The following is a 23,506-nucleotide window of genomic DNA, read 5'->3' as shown; positions in this document are numbered from 1 at the left end:
GATCACTTAAACCAGTTTATGTGTAATATCTGTCCCTAGCTTATTAGAAAATGCAGGCTAGATTCACAAATGAACTCTGGCTGCTTTGCATTGTCTGATGATGCACAGGGGCTGTAAACCTAGCTTAACTGACTGGTTCCATGAGGTTTATAGGTGATACAAAGTGGCACAAAGCATTTATGCTGGGACTCTAGCCTTAACTTGGGCTTTGAAGAGGTGGTTCTGCCCCAGGGCCTTGACTGCATGAATTCAAATTCTGTTTTCTCAGATCTTCACTCCCACAGCTGATTCACAGACTAAACATAGTACCCCATTATACTGAATTATGGTCTTAAGCATGTGATTTGCATTCCATTAACATCCATGCCTGTTACACTGCTGGTCTGTTGCCTTTATCACGTTGATCATTGGCAATTTGTACTCATAACATGACTCTGGATCCATCAATTGTTCTCACTCAGCAGTCTGAGCTTGAACCCGCAATAATGAGGAGCATCAATCAACACTGCTTTATTAATGAAGTGAAGCAGGGAATGTGTCTTTCTGATTGCTTGGCAAACGAGTATTATCATGGAAATGACAGGAGCCTTTCCTCTTGCTGGAATGCATGCACTTCTTTTAATCTCTGTTTTGTAACTCATGCAATTGACTGAAAACTCAGCTAACCAAAATAAAAAAAAGAACTTGTGGATGCTTTTAGATTCTAGTATGTGCAAGAGCTTATCATGCTTGATGAAATAGCCACAAGATAATATGCACTTGGTTGATCCTTGGGAAAGACTCCATGAAAAGGATTACAGAGGAAAAGATGGACAGGTTCAGACAAGTTTTTTCACAGAAAATTCCTAAAGTCTCCTTGAGTATAGCACAAGCCAACACCATGCAGAAGTACCTGGAAGCAGCATGCTATATTAGCATGGCACAATGACCAAGCTAAATAACCCTGCATTGCCAGGTTCCTGCAGTCCTTGGTGTGCCAGGGAGTGAATTTGAGCCACGTGACACTGCCCCAACAATCAGCAGGTCCAGACTTGATAGCATGTATGTTATTCATTGCACATCTCAGGTTGCCTCTGACCCGAGGGCAGCCTTGTTCAGTGGCTAATCTTTACATCTCAGTTACCCCTAGGTTGCTCAGTGCAATCCTGTTTATAAGTAACCTGTTTGCATTTTACAAGCTACATTCTATCACTTTCTCCCCCTCCCCCTCACCCCTGAACTAGGTTCTCACACCTATTGTCTCCCATTCCCTTTGAACCTCACTGCCACGCATTTTCATTTTCACAGACCTGCATTTTGCATATTGGCTTCTGCTCTACCCAGGAGAGCACAGTGGGCCCCCATAGACATGTGGGGAGTCTGCTATGAGGTGCTGGAAATCCAGTGCATCAGAGCAGTCTTGATTAATCGAGTCTGCTGGAGCACAAAAATTGATATGCTCTGGCAGTCTTCAGCATCACGTGTATCAGCATCCCCGTGTGTCCCCGCTGAAAACATGGCAGCAGGGTGCTTTGAAATAAAACACATTTGAGCTTTAGTTCAGAGTACCCTGTTGCCTTTTTTTCAGCACAGGAGCGCCAATACACATGACGCACGGGTGCTTTTAATTAGCGCAGCTCGTTAATTAAAGTACCTGGTGCCATGTCCCACAGCACATGTAAAAATTTCCACATACACCAACATATTCACCTTATGTCTGAAGAAAGGTGTTTGTGCCTGAAAGCTTGCAAAGAACAATTTTTCCAAGTATTTAATCAGTCTAATAGAAGATATCACATCTACCCAAAGAACCTTGTCTGCCTATATCCCACTAATAATGCAGACATGCTACAGTTCACTCCTGTTAGGGTGAATTTGGCCCAATATGCTTGTAGAAGGAGATCCTTAATGAATTTGTGCCTGTTGATTGGAGAAGGGGGTTATTAGACGTATTGCAATAAAACCATGAGGTTCCAATCATGGCTAAGGCCCCTATTGCACTAGGTGCTGGACATGCACATAGCAAGAGATAACTCTGTTCCAAGGATCTTATAATTTAAATGGATAAGATGGCCCACAGGAAGACTGTTACCTCTGTTTTGAAGATGGAAAGTGTGGGTTAATTCCTAAATTGCTAATGTTGGTTTGTGACCAAAATGAGATGGAAAAAGGGGCATCTGGTTACCTCCCTGCCTTTTCCATGGACTACAGGTGAGTAGTTGGCCAGCATGTACTGAGCTGAAGAAAAGGGAGAATGTGTAAGAGAGAGGGAGAATGAACTTTTCCAGCAGGTTATTGGTGTTTTCCATAGGATCTGTTTAAGTATTCTTATTTCTACCAGCTGGTTATTAAGATTTCAGGAGGGATTGCCATATGCTGTGGTTTAAGATTTACCTGAAATGGATATGAATGAAGAGTGGTGTTTGGCACAATTACTTTTTGCCTTGGCCAGAGATGGAACAAAATGCTTTGACTTCTTAAAAAAAAAAACAAAGACAGAGAGACCAAAATGAGTTCCTGAGGGCCAGGCCACATGCTCATTGAAGTCAATAGCAAACCTTTAGTTGATCTTGATGGTGCAGAACCCTGAATTGGTTCAGGGCTACAGGGAAAGAGAAGACTCTGGCTTTCTTTCCACAAATAGTGTTCCAAAGGGACTGGTAGGACAAGTAGGACTGGTGGGATCCAATCTAGGAACATAAGTGGTTGACTTTATTTTAGAATAGTTTTTAGTTGAATTTAGTTAGTTCTATGCAGTACATTTTCATTGTCACCTGATGGTGCTCTGTTGATGGGACTAGAAAAACTAGGAAGCAGCTTTTAAAGAAAAAATCAGTTAATTGGCACTCACCCCCTGTAGTCTGACTCTGAACTCTTGGCGTTGTGCAGCAAACTACCTGTTTTAGCCAACTGCTAATTACATCAGCGTTATTCATTAACTCTGACTGACCAGTGTCAGAAGTGGGGAGGTGCAATTTAATCTGAAACGTCATTGACTATGTTGAGTATCAGCATATTTCCATTCCTAAATATATGATTTCTTCTTTATTTGTGGTATAATGTGGGGGGAGCCTACTGGAGATGCCCTTCCCTTTTGCTGAACCAGACCTTACATTTTCTTTAAATCCATACATATGTATGTATGTGTAAACGTATATTAATGAATGTCAGCGTGCAGCAAGGAGTGGCCAAAAGGACTGATTTAGAAAAGAAATGTTAGTCTTAGTTTTGTTCTCACTTGCTCTTGGAAGTCAAGGGGTGGACAGAGAGAGATGAAACACTTATGGGACAGTGTATTAACCTGGGATGTTTTCACTGGTAAAAGCTAAAAATAATCCTTTGTTTTCCCCACAAGAATGTTGTAAAATTTCATTCTAGTGTACTTAGTGAACTCCCATCCGATATACTGCTGAATGCATTTCCCAGAGAGCTTGGTTTACTTAAGACTCCAAAATAACAGAAGAGTGCCAAAAAAGACACTTACTGAAACTGCACAGCTGATGAAACCTATGTGGTTGAAAGTGTAGTAGATAGGGCTGGCCAGAAACAAGAGTTTTGTTTCATGAGGAGTTTTGAGATTTTAAATCTTTTTTGAAAGTAAGAATTAGCAAACCTTTTTGTAGCGGTGGGAAGACCCATGAAGAAGAAACCCAAGGAGAATAACCAGCATTTCAGGAAATAAACCACTCCTGTGGGGTGTATGACATACTTTGGGAGCAGGGACTTGAACTCAGGTTTTCCACATCCCATGTGAATGGGCCACAGAGTCTCTTCCCTGTTGGAACTGTTCCTTTCTATATAAATAATTAAGTATTAATTAGGCCAGAGAGAGAGTGGAAGAAAAAGACTGACTTTGTTGTTAAGGGACTCACTCAAGTTTATGCTCTGAATCAGGTAGATCCTGGATCCTTGGCATCTCAAATACCAAATGACCACCTTAGCCCCCAGGGTATCAGTTAGTCTGGAGTAGATCCTTGTTACTTTTATGCACCCAGAATTCTGTCCTGGACCTGAGAATCTTTCCTAATAGTTTTCTTGGAGCAAATAAGTTACCACAGATATTTTACTTTTGCTGAATCTACCCTTCTGAAGTTCAAGGGGGAGTTAAGATCAGGTTTGGTTTTAGCAGAAGAATTTGGATCCTGGTTTAGACTCAGCAATGAAGCATAAGTGCATGGTTTGAGACCATCCACACTCATGCCCAGCTTGGAGGCCTCCTCTCCCATAACATATGCTGTTAAAGTCCTCAGAAGTGAGAATATTTCTCAGAATATTTCCATTCTGAGAAATATTCAAGTACACTCAGGACCAGACTTATAAAGGTATTTGGCTGCCCAAAGCAGCAGATAGTAGGTTTCCATAAGTGCCCTGACCCTTCATTGCTGATGATTTCCATGGGAGATAGGCACATAGACATTTCCTAGTGGGATTTTCAGAAGTGACTAGGTGCTCCTCTCCCATTTTAATCAGTGACAGGTGGCTGTCTGGGGACTTTTAAAATTCCACAGGCTTTGCCCATCTGTTTCTTTAGACCACTTCAGTACTTTTAAAACTCTGCCCTTGGAGCCTCAGGACATCACTAGTGAGTCTGCCATGGCAAACTAAACAAACAATGCACCGCGCATGCACTTGCCATCTAAAAGTATTGGCATTTTCTATCTTGATCTTGCAAGGTGCTGTGTGTCATTGGCTCATGTAGATTTAGGTAAGAGTAGGTAGGGATGCTTGATTGGGCACTTAATTAGCAGATGATGTAGCCATTGCCCAGTAGTCTATGTAGTATTTTTGTGTAACTCATAGAAAACTATACTCGCCATCTTCCATGACAGTAAAGGTCAAGTTAAGTTTTTCCTACCACCAGTCTTTGATAATTCAAATCTTTTGTAGCAGCAAGTCCATAAAAAATCCTAATGTGTGAATGGTTGTGATACTAGTACTATTCAATACCTAACTGTTCCCAAAGCTGTTAACAAAATATATGTTATAACTTGTAAAAGCAAGTTAAAGGGTAAAACTTCCCAGAGGAAGGTGGTACCATTTCCAGAGGACAATAAATAGGATCTTAACTAACTGAACACCTTGAGATGTATCTGCAGAAGCTTATTTGAATTATCAGTCAAGGAAATTCAGCAGATCAGTTTGGTACATGTTACTACTTTGTGAACAGTTTTACAAGGGGCTGTGTGCCTCTCAGTCTCTGAATCATGTTCATGCAAATTTGAATCTGGTGTTGTCTGCAATTCTATTTTGTTAGGGTCAAGGTTCCTGTGCTGAGACATCTGGATGGCTTCATTCTCTTGGGATTTGTCTGCATTAGGAAAGTTAACAGCCACCTTATAGATGCTGTCAGCAGTGGTTCTAAGATATCACTTGACAATTCATTCTGATACATAAATAAAAATATCTCTACCCTGTTTCAAACACCCTTCACACAGTTGCTTCCACTGGCACTGATGCTTATATTATGGCTACTCATTTTGCTAGTGCAGATGTGTGCACGTGGTTCTGGTGGGAGTATGCTCAGAAGTTGCCTGAGTACATGCCATTGCTGATTACGGAACAGTAGAATTAGATCTGTTGAAGCAGGAAGAGGAGGGTGAAACCTGTGACATGTCATAACCAGGGCATAGTAAAAGAGAAGATAACCTGATCCACCATGGGGTTTCAGTCACCTCAGAGTGCTCTCAGCATGAAAGAGCTCCTTTTGCACAGAATGGGAGACCTGACAGTTGGTCCATGACCTGACCATGGTCCATGATCCTGCAGTTAAAGGACTGGCAGGATAATTTGAAGCAGTCTCATTAGTTGCTTTGTAAGTATTTTTGTAAGAGCATGAGCTGAACAGGATCCACAGCCTGTGCATCTGGTCTGCAGTCAGGAGGTGTTATTGCACGGTATGTAGATATGCCAGCGCTAGCTCTAACCTAGTTAACTTGGGCTCCAATAGTAGCAAAGTCATGACAGCATGTATGTGCTTGGTGGCTGATAGGGCCGTGTGAAATGTGTGAGGGGAAAGAGGGGGGAAGGATGCAGTGAAGGCATGCCTTAACACACGTGCTGGAGAAGAAGCTCCTGCAGAAAAGGAAAGAAAGGCTCAGTGACAGTTTGGCTGCCTGAGATGCTAGTGTTACTGTGCTGCTTACTTACCTGTTGTTATTTAGTGGTGGACTGGAGTGAGGCTGTAGGGGAGGAGGAGACCACATTGGGGCACACTACTGTGTTGTGTAGAGGCCACAAGGCCAGTGAGGGCACGTTTTAATGTATGCACACAGTCACACGTCATGAGTTTTGCTTGTCAGCAGCTTGAGGTGCAGTTTCTGAGAAACCTCTGCACCTATCTCCTTGAAAATTGGCAGGCTTCATGCCCTCAGAAGCAGCTACCATCCGTGCACATTTCATCTGAATCAGGAAAGAAATGACAGTTATAGGCAGTTTCATGCTTCCCCGTTATATCTATGGGCAAAACGTCAAAACAGTGTCAAAACAGCGAAACAGTTTTGACGACACAAAACAGAACAGTGCTTTCGAAATGAAACAGAACTCGAAATGAAACACTGTTCTGTCGAAACAGAAGTTGAAACAAAATGGTGCTGTTTCGCTCAGCCCTAGTGGCTGAAGGCCAGGTCATTTATCTTTTCAGTGCTGTTGGTACCCAGGCCAGCAAAGCTAAAGCTGGCTTGGGGACGTCTGCCTGATCTGTAGTCATACCTCTTGACTGCTGCATAGGCAGAGATATAGTTACTTTGGCTCTCCATGTCAGGCTCTCATTTTACAAAATGCTCTGCTGCCTTAGGGCATGAGAGCATTAACATGACAAGTTTGGAATGACTTCCTCCACACAGCTCACTCATCCTCTCCTCTTCTGTCTCCTTCACCATCCTTACAGTTGACTTAGCAGGATGATATCCAGGTTCTCCTCACCATTGATCCCCTGAATTGTAAGCTTTTTCTCTGGTGTGCTGGGAGGAGGTTGGTAGATGGGAGATTTTCCAATTTCTCAAGCAAGTTTTCAGTCTGGACCTCATCATAACTTCCTCAATTTCTGTCCATATCTGTATCTCCACCCTTCACCTCAAACAACCGTTAACGACAAAGTGCAAGTGACTTATTGAAATGAGTTGCTTTGATCCCAGACAGTGGTGTTTTTCTTTTAACCTTTCAGACAACTGCTTCTTATAAGTGATTTATCCTTTTTCTTACATTCCAGCCATGAGCTGGTATTCATGATGGGACTGTAAACTGGCAACCTTTGTTTCACTGCAGTGATGCTGGGCAGAAAGTTATTCAGCATTCGTGGTGATTTACAAAGCAACTCAAATGCTTTGGAAACAGTAGGCAAATGAAAAGATTCAGCTATTCAGGTTGCTTGCAGTTGCTGGATAGACTTGGAAAGAGGCAGTTCTGTTGTTACAGAGGTTGAGAGATCAGAAGTTCAGCTGATTCTGATCCAGGTTTCTATAAATGGCAAGTGCCATCTTTGACTGTAATCTTACATGATAAGTATTGACAGGCTGAGCCAGGTCCATAATTGTGTCCGCCCTGGAAGTGCTGCTGTAGGTAATGCTGATGGAGACTCAAAAGGTGGCATTATTCTCTTGGAGTCAGTATTTAAGCTAATGCTGCAGGAGAGCCTGTGCAATTGTGTTACTATACCTTAACTTTTCTAGATGGTCCCTCTCCACAGGAGCTGCTGCAATTTTGGGGGCAAATTTATTGCACCAGTTTCCAAAGGAAGCACAGGCTTTTTTCTCCTACAGACACTTCACCTTTTTTCTCATTTTGATGTTTTGCTTAAGTCATTTGGAATAAAGATCACCCTTTCTACAGGACATTGCTGAATATCAGGACATTAGAGGAATGTTGGTACATTGGTCTTTTTGAGTGCCAACTTGAAATCTCACTTGGATTCTTCTCTTTCTGCCCTAATCTGTTGCGTGGGGATGCAGGGGCTCGGTCAAATGATCCACATTCCACTTCAAAGGAAGCTGATTTTAGAAGTGGACAAGTGAACTCTGTGTGTACTTAGTGTAACCATTTGGGATGAAAGGCAACATGCAAATAGAATTATGAATGGCAGGACTCTGGTCCTTTTGTTCAAAGATACAAATATTAAACTAATCTCTTTGGTGCATCAAGACTGCACTATGACCAATTTAATAAAGTACGTAAATGAATAACTCTGGCAAGCACAAATGTGCTTAGTGTGAAATTTGCATGTCACATAATGGACAAAGGTCTCCTGCATTGCTTGTAACTTATTAACATCTCTGGTATTATGTAACTGGGCCCTAACAGCTGAGAATTCTTTCTTACTATTCACAGTGCTATATCATTTGTAAAACATTACACAGCGGAAGCACATAACATGGCAGTGAACCTTTCAGCAAGGACATTTCATCAGCACCGCATTTCCTCTCATGGGGCTTTAAATTATTAATAAAGAATCCACTGTTTCGATCATTTGGCAATTTTTTTCAGTGAAGCCTTTTATCAGGGGCCCATACTGAGCTGCCTAATCCTGGGTAAGATGCTTTAATCATCTCAACTGAGAAAGGAAAAAAAAAGTGGCAGGGGGGTTGAACTCTTCATAAAGAATAGGTATTTTGAAATGATGGTCAGGTGCAAATTTCAGCATATCTTGAAGCCAGCTCATTTGTAGGGAGATTTGTGCAATGATTGTGCTTGTGCTTTAAGTCTACTAAGATGTTGGAACTGTGGATTCTTTCTATCCAGGAAGCAGGTTGGTAAGAATCTGGAACGCAGGAAAATCTTTGCATTGAATTCAATAGTATTTATGCAAATCAAAGATTGATCACTAGCACTGGAACTTTGTCTCAAAACATTTCCTGATTCTGGGTACACAGTATAAGGAATGAAGCTGACTTTCTGTACTGACCTGTAGAAAAGGAAAAAAAACCCAGGCCCAATAGAAAGACTTAGTGTTTCTTTTAGCCCTGTTTTGATGAATTACCCTTCATAAAGCTTTGGATCTTATTCATTCATTGGCTGCCTGCTTTTGAAAAGGGTTGGTTAAATGCTTGTGCCTGTTCCAGACTGACCCAGCAAACTGCTGGAACTGTGATCACAGCTCCAATGAGGCTAATACGGTTTCACTATCAGGCAAGGAGGGGTCCACATGCCTCCTGTTCCCCAAAGATGAGGTGTTTCTGCGCACTTGGAGGAAGTTGGTAGTTTGAAAGTAGGTCAGTTAAGGAGTCCAGCAAGTTTTCCTTCATCTCAAAGATCATCTACATAAGAAACAAGGCTGGGCTTTGTGACATACTCCTGCCCACACAAGGACCAGGCTGAGCAAGATAATTTGGTGGATGTGTGACTCAGTAGCCTGCATGTATAGGCAGCACTAGGAAAGTGCAGGTCATCTGATTGTATTTAGCCATAACCAGGTCAGGGGCTCCTTTTCGCATTATGGTTAAATATTAATTTGATTATCTAGTAAAGAGGAGGGTCCCAAAGCTGAACCTTTGAATGGAGCCCCAGCCTACTGCTGGACTTCCTTCTTAAAAATCCATCCAAATTCTTCTCTCGCCTTGCCTCTTCTCCATTTAGAGTGTAAGGCCAGGCCTATGCCACCTTATGGCCGAGCCCAAACCTGCCACTGAGAGAAATAAGCTCTGCTCACTTCCTACCATTCCATCATGTGCTCCCAAACCTGACAATTAGACAGTATACCTAGCTTAGGTCCTGGGCATGTGTCCTGGGACTGCTCTGAGGCTCTCTGCCATAGTGGTGCTGGATTGCACTCAGGACCACTTTACCATCTGTGCTGCCTAATTGTTCAGCTCAGGCATACATGGAGCAGGAGCATACAAATGGGGTTAATGTCCTCTGCTTTGGGCTCATTAAGGAGGCAGACTATAGTCACGGCCTAAAAGCCTGAGTCCTGTAGTCACCACCAGGCAGGGGGTGGCAGCTGTTCATCAGTGCTTAGCTGTTCTGTGCTGTTGATTAAGCCAAGAAGTGGAAAGGAATATTTTAAGTGCAGTTGGAGTGCAGGGTGGCCAAATGTGTCGAACCAAATAAATGAAGTAATAAACCCCAGATTCTCTGAGAGTCTCGTGCTCAGGGAGTTTGGAATTAGAATACCTTTCTCTGCTTAGGGAAGTGCCCCCTCCTTGCGGTGTACGCAGCTGTGTGAGCGTCAGGCTGTTACTCTTCAGCTTTGCAGATCACCACTTCTCCCTCCCCTGAGAGCTCAGTTAGGCAAAAATTACATAGAGCTGCAATATCTAGAGCCTCATTCTTCTGCCATTGCTTCAACTCATTTGGCTTCAGTGAAAGTCCTGCTTATTTACAGTGGTGTGAGTGGAGAATCGGGTTGATAATAAAACTCTGTTAATGTGCAGTACAGGTTGCTGACTGTTATTTCCAATGAGCATGAACACTACCCGTTCAAGGAATCCCATGGAAACATTTCCTCAAGCCTTCTTCTGCAATACACAGTATTTTAGTAGTACCTACTTTGCCAGTGATGCACAATGATATGAATAGCACCCAGGAGCCCCAGCCACAGAACAAGGACCCCATTGCGCTAGGTGCTGTACAGATGCATAAGAAAATGGAAGAGGAGCTTCCAACCTAAGTAATGCATGGGAACCTTGGATGAAATCCTGACCCCACCAGAGGCAAAAGGAGCTTCCCCAGCCCCTTCAGTTGTGACAGGATTTCATTCCTTAGCTCCACCTAGGCATACATTAACAGACATGTAGATAGAGAGTAAGATTGATGCATTGTTACAAATCAAAGTAATGATGATTTCCATTATGAGCAGAGTTTGTTGAGCCATTATTTTGAGAGGCTGCCCTTGACCTGAGTGCTTTGGGGCAAGTTTCTCCTCCTCACTAAGTAAAGGACAACAAGGCATGTTCATGCCCATTAGGAGTCAGAGGCACCTGGAGTGAGAGACCCAAGAGAGAGTGAGAGGCCCAATGACCCAGGCGATGCACAGTATAACATCTCCTGATGCAGTGCAGCGGGGTGGTGTGTACATTTTCACACCCATCCAGAAGCCCCACAGGAGAGCTAGTGGAATGAGGTAGTGGGATGGGAAATGTGGGATGCTGGATAACAAAATATGCCGGTTAATTGAGTGGCCCGGGCTGCCTCTTTTCCCGCCAGGTCTGGGGCGTCCCACCGCCCATTCCGCAGCATCGCTGACCCTCCCTCCACATCACCACTTTGGAGGTGGGCCCTGCACAGCCTGTTGTGCCTCCAGGCTATGGGGGTTCAGTAGCGCAGGCTGCTTTGCCCCTGCCTATGGGGGCTCGGAGAAACCGGAAGTGCCATAGTAGGCACTTCCGGTTTCACTTTATCTTACAAGCCGGCATGCTGGTTAATTGAGCGTGCCGACTTGTAAGATGTCGGTTAACAGAACTTTTACTGTATTTAAAAAAGTTGGACATATACAAGTCCATGGGGTCAGACGGGACACACCCTAGGGTGCTGAGGGAGTTGGCTGATGAGATTGCAGAGCCATTGGCCATAATCTTTGACAACTCATGGCAATTGGGAGAGGTCCCAGATGATAGGAAAAGGGCAAATGTAGTACCCATATCTAAGAAAGGGAAAAAGGAGGATCCAGGGTACTTCAGATTAGTCAGTCTCACCTCAGTCCCTGGAAATATCATGGAGCAGGTCCTCAGGAATCCGTTTCAAAGCACTTGGAGGAGAAAAAGGTGATTAGGAAGAGTCGGCATGGATTCACAAGGGGCAAGTCATGCCTGACCAACCTGATTGCCCTCTATGATGAGGTGACTGGCTCTGTGGATGTGGGGAGACCGGTGGATGTGGTGTACTTTGATTTTAGCAAGGCTTTTGATATGGTCCCCCACAACATTCTCGCAGGCAAGCTAAGGAAGTACAGGCTGAATGAACAGCCTGTTGGGGGGTTTGAAAACTGATTGGAGTATTGGGCTCAGAGAATATTAATGAATGGCTCGATGTCTAGTTGGCAACTGGTATCAAGTGGAGTGCCCCAGGGGTTGGTCCTGGGGCCAGTTTTGTTCAATATCATCAACGACCTGGAAGATGACATAAAGTGCACCCTCAGCAAGTTTGCCAATGACACCAAGCTGGGGGGAGTAGTAGATGTATGGCCTAGACAAATTGGAGGATTGAGCCAAAAGAAATCTCATGAGGCTCAACAAGGACAAGTGCAAAGTCCTGTACTTAGGACGGAACAATCCCAGAAACCAGTACAATCTGGGGGCTGACTGGCTGGGCAGCAGCTCTGCAGAAAAGGATCTGGGGGTTACAGTGGAATAAGCTGAATATGAGCCAACAGTGTGTCCTTGTTATCAAGGCTAATGGCATACTGGGCTGCATTGGTAGGAGAGTTGCCAGTAGGTCAAGGGAAGTGATTACTCCCCTCTGTTCACCACTGGTGAGACCACATCTGGAGTGCTGTGTTCAGTTTTGGGCCCCCCACTACAGAAGAAATGTGGACAAATTGGAGAGGGTCCAGTGGAGGGCAAAACAAATGTTGAGGGGGCTAAGCCACGTGACTTATGAGAAAAGACTGAGGGAATTGGGCTTAGTAGTCTAGAGAAGAGGAGACTGAGAGGGGATTTAACAGCAACCTTCAACTACCTGAAGTGGGGTTCAAAAGAGGGTGGAGCTAGACTGTTCTTAGTGGTGGCAGATGACAGGACAAGGAGCAATGGTCTCAAGTTCCAGCAAGGGAAGTTTAGTTTAGATATTAGGAAGAATTGTCTTACTAGCAGGGTAGTAAAACACTGGAACAGGTTACCCAGAGACATTGTGGAAGCTCTATCCTTGTAGGTTTTTAAGATCCGGCTAGACAAAGCTTTGGCTGAGATGATCTAGTTGGGGCTGGGCCCTGCTCTGAGCAGGGGGTTGGACTAGATGACCTCCTGAGGCCCCTTCCAACCCTCATTTTCTATGATTCTAAGGCTGTGTGGTATGTTCACACCCTAGGACCCAGACTTAATCTTTTTAAATCTTTAGTTCTATGGCAGTTTTTCATTTTGTTTAATAATGTTCCCTGGCTTGCTTTGGACCCTTTTAATTTCACCTGTATGTTTTGAAACAGATGGATCCTAACTGAGCATAGTATTTGAAAAGAGCCTGTGCTCTCAGAACATGCCATAGCATTGCTACATGTTAAGTGCTGTTCTCTCTCCTTTGATTAATATGGTCTCCATTGTGTTCATTATATCCTGACCATGCATTGAGCAGTTAATTGAAAGCCTGTAGGTGCATGTGAATAGTACAAATTGTTCCTGCCTTACCATCCTATGCAGTTCTATTTCTTATGGGTCCCTTGGTACTTTGGTAAGAGGGGAAGGGCATCGCCTGGTTGTCCTGACCATAATCCTATCTGCATATCTGAACTGGGTCTGCATTTTAATCTAGGATAGTTTCTCCTCACTTCCTGTTGGCTGTGGGTTAATGCTACAAACTGTTAAATAGTTACTTTGTTTCACCCCAGAAGTGGCTTCATGTCAGTAGGATGAGCTCCTTGTTTGCACATTGGTTTATATTTATATCCTTTGGATTGGAAGCCACTGTGTAGATGCAGGGTGAGTTTTGTTTTAAGTGCTTCAAGCTAGGATGCTGCTGTAGCACTATGCTAAGTCAAGAGCAGCTGTGGCAGAACTCTCTCTCGGCCATCAAAAAGTGGAGCCAGATTTGTGCTGCCATATTGAACAGGTCTAATGGCCAACACAGTATTTCAGTTTTCAGCTGTGGTTTGAAATTGAGTTAGCCCTGAAGAATGCTGAGGCCTAAGTGTCATAGATTGGCTAAAGTTATTTGGCTCACTGCCCTGGGGGTTTAGATCACTGAATCAGAAGGGAGTGGCATCAAAATACTCTGTGAGATGGCATGGGTGAATTGCATGCAGGTTTCCTTCATGCAGAGGACCAGCTGGTTGTTGATTAATAGAGGATTGAGGAGCCTTCCATTTCTTGGCTGATGATTTTAATTAAGCAACAGGTGAGGAACAATAGAAAATTGCCCCCACCCTTTTGGGAACCAGGGTAATGGTCTCAGCTCATCCCCAAAGAGGAATTGTTTACATTTCCTACCCCCACTACCACCCCCACTACCACTGCTTACAGAAGGGGCTTGTCTACACTGCTCCTGCCCTTCATCTGGGACCACTGCCAGGCAGCACACCCTGATTGCTCAGTCCAGCTCAGCATGCAAACAGACCCAGAAGAAAGGTGAGGTAGCAGTTCTCAGTGCTTCGTTGCTGGGATGTGGGGCATGCTTCTTGGTGTGGTCCCAGGTGCAGTGCAGAGGTTGTGTAGACATGCCCTACCCAGTTGGGAGTGTCTGGGACTGTCAGTGTCGAGTGAGAGGCTAAGCAGGGTGGGACCCTGAATAGGGAAGCAGGCTGGAAGGGACCTCCAGAGGTCATCTAGTCCAACCCCCTGCCTGAGTCAGGATCATCCCTATCAAACCATCCCATATATACCATAATCTAAACTCTACATAAGACTACCTTCAACCCTGACGCAACATAGACCTAACACCCTAACCTGCCACAGGTGAAGCAGGGGAACCATGGCAGCCAATGTCCTGCTTCTATGAAATGTTGTCAATATATGTTCAAGAGACCCAGGGTAGAGAGCCATGCCCCTTGCTAACAGAAGAAGGCAACCCCCTTTGCCAGTGGTGATGCATAGGGGGTGCACAGGGCTGCACGTGCACCCCCAAGAGCACTGGTGCATCCCCTGTCAGGCTGCGCTCCCTGTTTAGGCGATGGACAGGGAGGCAGGTGGGAGCGCCGGTGCCCCCACTGCGAGCACCAGCCAGGGAGCACGGCCACCAGCAAAAGCTGCTGCATTGCTTCTGGAAGTGGCCACAGGACTTCCAGCAGTGGCACAGACGCTTTTTGGTGAGTGATATCGGCCGCAGGGGGATGCCCCCCCGACTCAAGAGGCACCAGTTGCCCATGCCCTCTGTCTCCTCCCCCCCACCCAGTTAATACCAATATGGCCATGAGGTAAAATTCTTTTCTGACCCCAAATATGGTGATTGGTCTGACCCTGAGTGGAGTAAGACCCTCTAGCCAGGAACCTCTGATTTTGATCCCAGCAAGAGCATTGGTACACCCTAGTCAAAGTCCCCAGCCTTTGGCTGCAGCCAACACCCAATGTCTCTGAGGTAAGCTTAAAAACACCCTGACACATGTAGCAGATGGGGGAAGGGAACAATCAGCAAAGCCCAGAAACATGATAAATGAACTGTCTTCTCACCCCCCAAGAACAATCCTGGTGAGGTAGAGGCACTCGTCTGAGGCTGTGCCATACCTTGCCAGGGTTAAGCAGAGAGCATCACTCCACAGCAGTCTGTGTCCCTTTCATCAGAACAAAACTCACCTGTATCATTTTTGTGAGGGAAGTTTCCATTGCTTGGTCAAATCACATATTGTGAATATTTCCAGGCCTTCAGTTTGAATTCCTTTGCAGTACTTTCTGCCTCTACCAACAAGACCTTTCCTTGTCCTTGGAAAGCCAGCTTGCTTGAGGGGCCTGCTTTCCTTTCTTTAATGTACCTGCCCTCTCTCTGCTTTCAGGGCACATGCTGTTCCATTCTCATCCAGAATTGTCTGCATGAGTGACCTGGTCAGGATGTATTGGATTTTATTGTTGCCTGCACAACTCTGCAAACTCCCCAAACTGCTAGAGGGCGGGAAGTTTAGAAATAGGTATCTGGAAGCTTGTAGGTGGAACTATTGTCCTCACTAGCACTAGTGTTGTTGTGAGGTCGTCCCCCGCATGGGATGAATCAGATCCAGAATCTGGGAAGTGAGCTAAGTTCTTATTAATCAGTTCACTGCTAGTGACTGTCTGGGGAACTAAGCTGCTCTGAGCCTTTCGGATAGGGCAGGATATCAATCTGAATAAATAAATATAAGGCTCTCCCAGGAGAGCTGATTAGTTTGGTTGAAGCCAGAGGGTCACAATTATTCATCCATGTTATACAGAGAGCAGGGAGCAGAGAAGACTTACCTGCACTTGCAAAGCAGTTTACCCTGGTGGAATGGTTGCTGGGATTAGTAAAGGGATTACTTTCTTACTTACTTTAATTTCATCTTCTGCTTCAAATCTAGCCAAGAGCAGTAGCAAGCTTGACAAAGGCCATTGAACAGGTTCTTTGTGAAATGAGTTTGGCTTGCACGCCTCAATCTAGTTCCTAGTGGATAATTGTCTAGAGCTAAACCGTCACTACCTTTGGCCCTCTTTTGTCAGCCAGGGGGACCAAAGGTCTGAGTGGACTGTTGCAGTGTACTGTACTGTACTCCCTAGGGCCTATGTTATCAGTGCTCTGTCATTCTTCTTTCTTTAAACTACAGTGTGTTGCTGTAGGGGTGTTCTGTTGTAGGTCTTTGGTTAACACTGCCTGTCCACACTGAGCTAGTCAGGACCAAGTGTCACTGTCCTGGAAACTAAGATGCTTTCCAGTTCCAGTTTGAGGGCCACTGGAAGCTGTGTGTTGGGAAAGCTTATTTTTCTGGTGTCTTTGGATGGTGGATAGGGAGATAATTTTTGGCTGGCTTCCAAAGTGGTGAGAAATCCCAGGTCCTTCTCTTTTAGATGCTCAAGAAGTATCTTAAAATGTCTGTCTTCACGAAAGGCATGGGCTTAACTTCCTGAGCACCCGGTCCCTCTTAGGCATGTCTACTTGGGCACCTACAACTGAGGCACTGAAAGTCACTAGGTAGTTTGAAAGCATTGGCCTCGCTCACAGTTATCAGTTCACCATCTTTCCTGAGTGCTAGCTTTTAAATATATAATTTCAACTGGGGGAGGTGAGTGATACTGTTCGCTTCTGATTAGCTGTAGCTACATTTGTCATTTTAATGTCTTACTCAGCAACACAACACTACTGAAAATCAAGTTCTTGGAACAGAGGTTCCATTCTTCAGTCCCATATATGTGTAAATTGTTAACAAGTTTTACTGTGAGTATGGTGGCAGGTGACCCATATAATTGTATCTGGAAAGAGCATAATGGCACATAGTTTCATAGGTTCTACAGTACTCATTGTGCTTGTTCTGACCTTTGAGATGCTTGTCAGCACGTTCTGTATGGGTTTTTAAACAATCCAGTAAGAGCTAATGTAAAAGGCAGATATTTTTCAGGCCATGGGTGAGCGGAAACTGAGAGAGAGCTCCTTATCCAGAGAAGCCATGCGAGTGGAGAGAATACTGGTCACACTGAGCTGGAGACTTTTAAGGGCTAGGACAAATGTAATTAACCCTCTTTACTATTGCCAGTAGTGGGGCATTCATCAGATTATTTCAAAGCACTGTACAAATGTGAGTGAAGTATATCTGTGTCATAGATTGAGGTTCTGAGGCCTAGAGAGGTTAGAGCGAGTGGCCGGGGTGTCTCAGTGGCAGACTAACGTGAAGTCCCTTTCATTTTATCATTGACCATTAACGATGTCTGAAATGCAGACTCAAAAGAGATAGGTGATGCTTAGAATTATGTACACCAAAGGAATGGATTCCACACCATGTTACCTTTTCTGCACAAATCCTTTTAGTCTGTCCCTCATTGTAGGTCTGTGACCCACACTGGCTTCCATCTGTGGACTCTGACAGACTGAAAGGTCAGGGCAGAGTTGGATATAAAACCCCACAGCTTGGCATGTTAGAGCTCATTGTAATCACTGACCCCATAAAACCTCACTGATGTTTACACAGAAGCATGTATGCTAACACACGCCACTTAGCTATAATCTTTAAAGGTATCTGTGTTCTGGATATGTTTTAACGTGCCTGTCACTGTGGAATCCAGATGCTAGTATTGACAAGAACAGAGATAAAATTCACTTTAATGGATAAAATTACACTTAACTACCTTGATTCAATCTGGCAGAAAGAACATAGTGTTCAAATAAGCAGCATATAATGTATTATTTAAGCAGCAAGGAAGGAGCAGCCCTCTGGAGCAGAACAGGTTTTATAAAGTCACTTCTATACAACCAAAACCACCCAAGCAAAGATGGTGGCAGACAGGCTCCTCCATAAGTAACAATGAAATTAAAATTCTTAATCAGCAGGATGCTGCTGCCAATGATTTAAAAAGATGCATGTCTTGGGGATTTGAGAAAAGTGCATCCAGTGCTGTAGTGGTAATGTCTAGGAGTTGCCGCTGTGGACCAGACCCTCTTGTGCTAGATAGTGTACAAACACAGAACAAAGGTCCTGCCCCAAAGAGGTTATATAATGTAAGTATCCAGCATCCCTTCAGAATGAAGTGTCTTTGAAGCATTTGAGGTATTATCATATATCTCTTTGCTCTGCTTGTCCGATAGCAGGTTCCCCTAGTGTCAGCCTCTCCGTTATCTCTCCATTATCTTTTTGCACCCCCCAGCAGCCATTTTTAATGGGAAGACTCGTATTTCTCATAGCCCTTTAATTCTGGCAGTGTTTGCCCAGGTCAGTCTCCTTTGTATCATCCCTGGTTGTAGTCATGTTGGGGCCTGGATGTCTTGTTTTTGCACGTAGCTTCTGATCCTCTAGGAGTCTGGGGGTAGAGGAAGTGCTCCATGCTTTGACAGTTGTGGGATCACAAATAGAATGTTGGAGGATTTCTAATTGTATTAACCAGAAGGTTGAATTGTCCTAGTTCTTCTGAGATCACTGAGGCTAGAGTTCCTGAGAACAGAACTGGGACCATGTAGACTGTGTTTACATAACTCCAGGGGTAATATTTCTGTAATGGGATTCTGTCTCAGTCACTATGCTCAGGATTGAAAATTAGCATCCCTGGCCTGAAACACAGTGGTTTGACCTGTACTATCAATTTAGATTGGCATTCATTGGTAGCTGTTTGGTGTAGAATGCATTACAGAATACTCTGAAGACTCGTGTATAATTTAGTATCTTCATTTTCTATGCAAATAAAATCATAATTTGAGTGAGAAAGGGAAAGCATTGAGCTGTAGACCCTACTCATGACAGAGTGTAACCCTATTGGCTGCATCCAGACAAGTGTGGCTCTGTGGTATGTCGTGCCACATACCACACATTTAACTGTTATCTGTGCTGCAAAGGGGTGGGGTTGAGCCCTGGCTATCCAGGGGGCAGAAAAACCCACAGAAAAAAAGCAGAGCGGGCCACATGGGAGTAGTGTGCGCCACTCAAAACTGGGCCCCAGCTGCCAGCCAGGCTCCACGCGGCAGGATTGCCACTGCTGCAGCCCCAGGAGGATCCCCAGAACCCTAGGTCAGGCTGCTGGGGCCAGTGCAATGTTGTCCCCAGCCTCCACTACCTGCCAGAGGGAACATGGCACAGGTGTCCCCCAGGGACAACTAGTGGTGGAACAAGGTGTGCCACTGCTTGTTCTCCCCAGGGAATCAAGCATCCACGCACGTGTGAATGCAGCTTTTGAGGCCAATAGCAAAACTTCTTCATCTCAAAAAGACCAGCATTTCATCTTCTGTGTCTCATTGGAAACATGTTATAAGTGTGTACATATCCTTGGCCACATTGCAATCAGGTCTTCTTCACAGTGCAGGCGTTTTCTCTGTTGAACTGTTTAGCCAGCGCCTGCTTGGGATCTGTTCCAGTAGCATACTGCTGGCCAGGGCAGGGACTGTCCCTGTGTGGTACAGGATCCAAGACAGTAGAGCTTGTGACTGGACTCTTAGTGTGCCACTACCGTGTGCAACCCTGAACATGCAACAAGGTAGGGGCGAGGTTCCAGCCACATGTCCTGCTTTGCTTAGGCATGGCTAGAATCTTTTTACCTGAGATTGAGATGCCTGGTACCCAGCAAATGGTCCTGCCTCTCCTGCAGTTCCAGCGAGCATGCTTTTAGTGAGAGTTATGCTGTCTAAGCAGCAGCATTAGTCTAATGGGTGACAGTTGGCCATTAACAGGCCAGCTCCAAAGAGGTATGTTTTAGTTCCTTTAAAATAGACAGTCCCAGTACTCTCTTGTTAGAAACAAATGCTGTTTCATTGCATCACTGATTTACTTTGAGCATCAGATTCTGGGGTGATGGGCTGAATAAGAAATCTGGACCATACTTCTTGGCTTTGCAAAGGTACTTTTCTCTCTGTTCTAATCCTTTTGAATCAGGTTGTGAGATCTTGTCTCCTTCCCAGATTCTCCCTGCCTCCCTGTACCCCAGTCCTCCTTCCCCTTTTCGGGAGTGCTCAGTTCCAACTCCAAGGTGTCAAAGATGGAAGTAGCCTAATTAGCAGAAACACTGTTCCAGAGATGAAAATAACAATGTCCGTGTTCTTGTGAACCACAAGTGGACTGCTTTTAGAGCTTCAAGTCCAAAGTAACCATGAGTAATAAGCATTTGATTTGATGTCTATGCCACACTTTCTAGTAAAGGCTCCAGAGCAGGTGGTGAAGTCTGACTTCTAGTGGATGACAATTTGGCCTTATTTTTTAAAACGTTATTTGTTTCCATCAGGGATTTGAGAAGTTTGGGCTTTGACATAGTAGCAGATCTCATATTACATGGCATGCACAGTGACAAAAAACGAAAAAAGCCATCTCATTAAATACCACCACTGAGTTGCTGCTTTAGATTAGTACGCAACAGGTAAATCAGCAGTAGTACCCAAAGTAAAAGTCAGTGATGTATCCATTACTTTAGGAAAAGCAAAGCTGGTTCTATGCCCTGTTGAGAGTAATGGAGCTAAAAGCTTTCAAATTCACTTTATTGCCATTCCCTACTTAAAAAAAAAGGCAAGTTCACTTTTGAGTAACAGGGCGATCTCCTTCGTTATGCTTGGTATGGCACTGTGTGCAGCCTTTGAAAGTAGTAAACACAGCTTTTATAGGGTGAACAAGGATGACTTGTGCTTTATTCAACTACACAAGCTTTCAAGATGACTAGATACAGCCAAATTTTCAGAATCTAGTGAACATCCTGGGATCCAAGGGAACATTCTTGACTGTACATTTTATCTAGACAAAGAATAGCACCATCTAATCTTTTCTAAGCACAGCCTTAGCAAACTTAACTGACCAAAATTTTCTTTTTAAACAGGTTCAGTATTTTTTCAAGATTCTTGACAATTAAAATAAAACAGTAGAACATGGACAAACAGCTATGGTTTCATTTCCCGAAGAGGAAAAAAAGCCACAAAGAGGTGTGTTTGTGTGTGTGTGTTCATTCATTTATTTCTCCAATGTTTTAACCTGACTGAAATACAAGATCAACAAGAGCACTGTACTCCTGGCTATTATTACATAATGTTAGAACATAGAGGCTTGCACTTTAGACAACATTTAACACCATTCTATGGGGTACTGCATTGCTTTTATAAAGTTTAAAATAAAGATTTATTTTCACACATGTGACTTTGGTTTATTTCATACATTACACTTTCTTGCAGAAAAAATAAAATTGTACAACTGCATAAATATAAAATTCTTCCACCATGAAAATGGTTAAAACATTCAATAAAGACATTAGCACCACACTGTGTGATGCCTCGGGGGGAGGGGGGAAAGGAGGGGGGAGAGAGAGAGAGAGAGAGAGAGAAAGAAAGGTGAGAGAGAGAGAAAATACACACAAAACCAAAATAGTTTTTTCCTACCACTGATGAGTGATAGCCTGACCCAGGTCTCACACACAACATACTGGAAGATGAGGGGAAAGGTGGAAAGAGACAGCATTCGCTACAAAGCACAGTACACAATCACCTAGTTTTCTTTTAGCTTTACTTAAGTTAGTTTTCCCTGCCACCCCTCCAAATAAGAATACCCTAACACTACAGGAAAATAAGAGGGCTCTATGGAGTGCTGTTAAATAGTCTCACAGGTGGGCCTTTATGTTTAAGAGGGGGAAAAAAAATTAGAGTATCATGCCAGTTCTAGTCCCATGGAGTATTTACACCTTGGACACCAACATTTTTGCTCACAGAAAGTAGAAAACAGATACAATACATGGCTTGGAAAAAAAAGTGACCAGAGTATGCACCTATAGTACTGTACACTAAATAAAATACACTAGGCAGCAATACTTAGGGGCCAGAAACACTGCTTACTACAAGTCAGTTATGGAATCATAATTTACAGTAAAAATGGGCATGTCCCAAGGCTCAATTGTTTTCTTTTGTCATTTACAGTAGAATAAATATTTAAATATTCCTGTCGCTATTGCTACACTTTAAGTTTACATTCTAACCTAGTAAATGCAGAAAGCTAGTGTAAAGCATATAGATTACGTGTAGGTCCCATACGTATGACAGTTTGTTCAAGACTAGTAGGTTTTTTTTGTTTTGTTTATTTTAAACTTTTAAATGGCTAGGAGGATGGGAAAGAAAAAATGGTGCTTATGATCAGCTGCTCTTTATGTCAAATTTAACATCGAAGCGTCCCTGGAAACGGTCCTTGTCACTATAGTGAATGTTCTCACCGTAGGCCTTGCACTCTATGCGGACTTCTGTGTCAAAGGTCAGGTTAGTGAACTGCACTGCCACCAGGGGCTGGCGATAATCTGGCTGGAGGATCTTGCCATAGTATGGGTAATATTGTAGAGGAAAGCCAGGAAATCCCCCCAGCCCGTAATATTCTACAGTGCCTAGTTTAGACACATCATCTTCTTTCTAAAGAAAGGGGGAGGAAGGAAAAAAAGAAAAGTAAAACACCATTTTGCAAACAAATTCCAGCACTGTATCCAACCACTGATCTTTGAGCAACTGAATTTTGTTTAGCCCTTGAATGCACTCTGCATATTGCACAGAATATTTTCATGTCCTAAGGGATAGTGAATAAGTCTAGATAAACTGGAAAAGGAGTAAAATTTGTTTGGGGAAGCATATCTGACATCAGAATGACTGTCCCCCCTTTTTTTTTTCTTTTTAAGAAGTACTTCTCTACAATTTCAGCAGTTCTGTTGTCACCTTGTACCATTGAGCTGTTGTGGTACAATCCACACTGCTCCACCCTGACCACTTGCATCAGTTTTATGCACAAGAAAGGTCTGGGATTTTAATATGCAAGAGACAAGTTTGTGGTTGGTATCTTTTACTGAACCAACTACATGGCTGGGAGAGATTTAGATATGCTTTCAAATATCACAGTATCCTTGGGTCTTTAAAAGATCTTAGAAAAGTTGACAAGAAACATGCTATTTCTTAATAAATCTAAGAGTTGGAAATATTTCAGAAAGTGAACTTTTTGCCACTCAGTCTGGTCTCCACAAATTGCTTGTGTGAAGAGCTCCATATGTTTAGGAACAGATATTGCAACCAAGCCTCTACTTTTGAGAACTAGCTGGCTGAAGAGCTTGAGAGGATGCCTTTAGTTTCCAGTTCATCCTTCTCCAAGCAGATTAGGTCAGTGTTTGTTTTCAGTCACCATTCCTTTGGTCGGTGTCTGAGCTGGTTGCCTCAATCCAGTTCCTAATGGGAAGATGTTCCCAGCATAAAGGATTGGATCTGTTTGCCAGCAGAAAGGCAAATAAATGAGTGGACAGTTAGAGCTGGCTCATGTTTCAGGAATGAGGCAAACTTAAATTCGGTTCATGCTAGAATAAACAGTACAAATTCAGAATTT

At 43.7% G+C, this 23,506-nt stretch overlaps 2 protein-coding genes across 4 annotated transcripts in view; one reads left to right on the top strand and one right to left on the bottom strand.

Moving 5' to 3' along the window:
* The window catches only part of NME7 (NME/NM23 family member 7), a 154,396-nt gene extending 133,099 nt beyond the window's left edge, over window positions 1-21,297 (top strand). The window contains exon 12 of one of the 3 annotated variants that reach the window (XM_019476132.2): window positions 462-21,297. In XM_019476132.2, the coding sequence (XP_019331677.1) occupies window positions 462-653 (192 nt within the window). In that variant the 3' untranslated portion in view covers window positions 654-21,297. The other 2 variants (XM_006271809.3, XM_014603932.3) reach the window with 2 other exon arrangements.
* The window catches only part of ATP1B1 (ATPase Na+/K+ transporting subunit beta 1), a 19,836-nt gene continuing 17,428 nt past the window's right edge, over window positions 21,099-23,506 (bottom strand). Inside the window, exon 6 of the mRNA XM_006271810.4 lies at window positions 21,099-22,554. Within this exon, the coding sequence (XP_006271872.1) occupies window positions 22,288-22,554 (267 nt within the window). The 3' untranslated portion in view covers window positions 21,099-22,287. The remainder of the gene's footprint in view (window positions 22,555-23,506) is intronic.

The sequence above is a fragment of the Alligator mississippiensis genome, chromosome 1, assembly GCF_030867095.1.
Source record: "Alligator mississippiensis isolate rAllMis1 chromosome 1, rAllMis1, whole genome shotgun sequence".
NCBI lineage: Eukaryota > Metazoa > Chordata > Crocodylia > Alligatoridae > Alligator > Alligator mississippiensis.
Note: the sequence above shows the minus strand (reverse complement) of the source record. Positions and strands in the feature narration are given on the sequence as shown.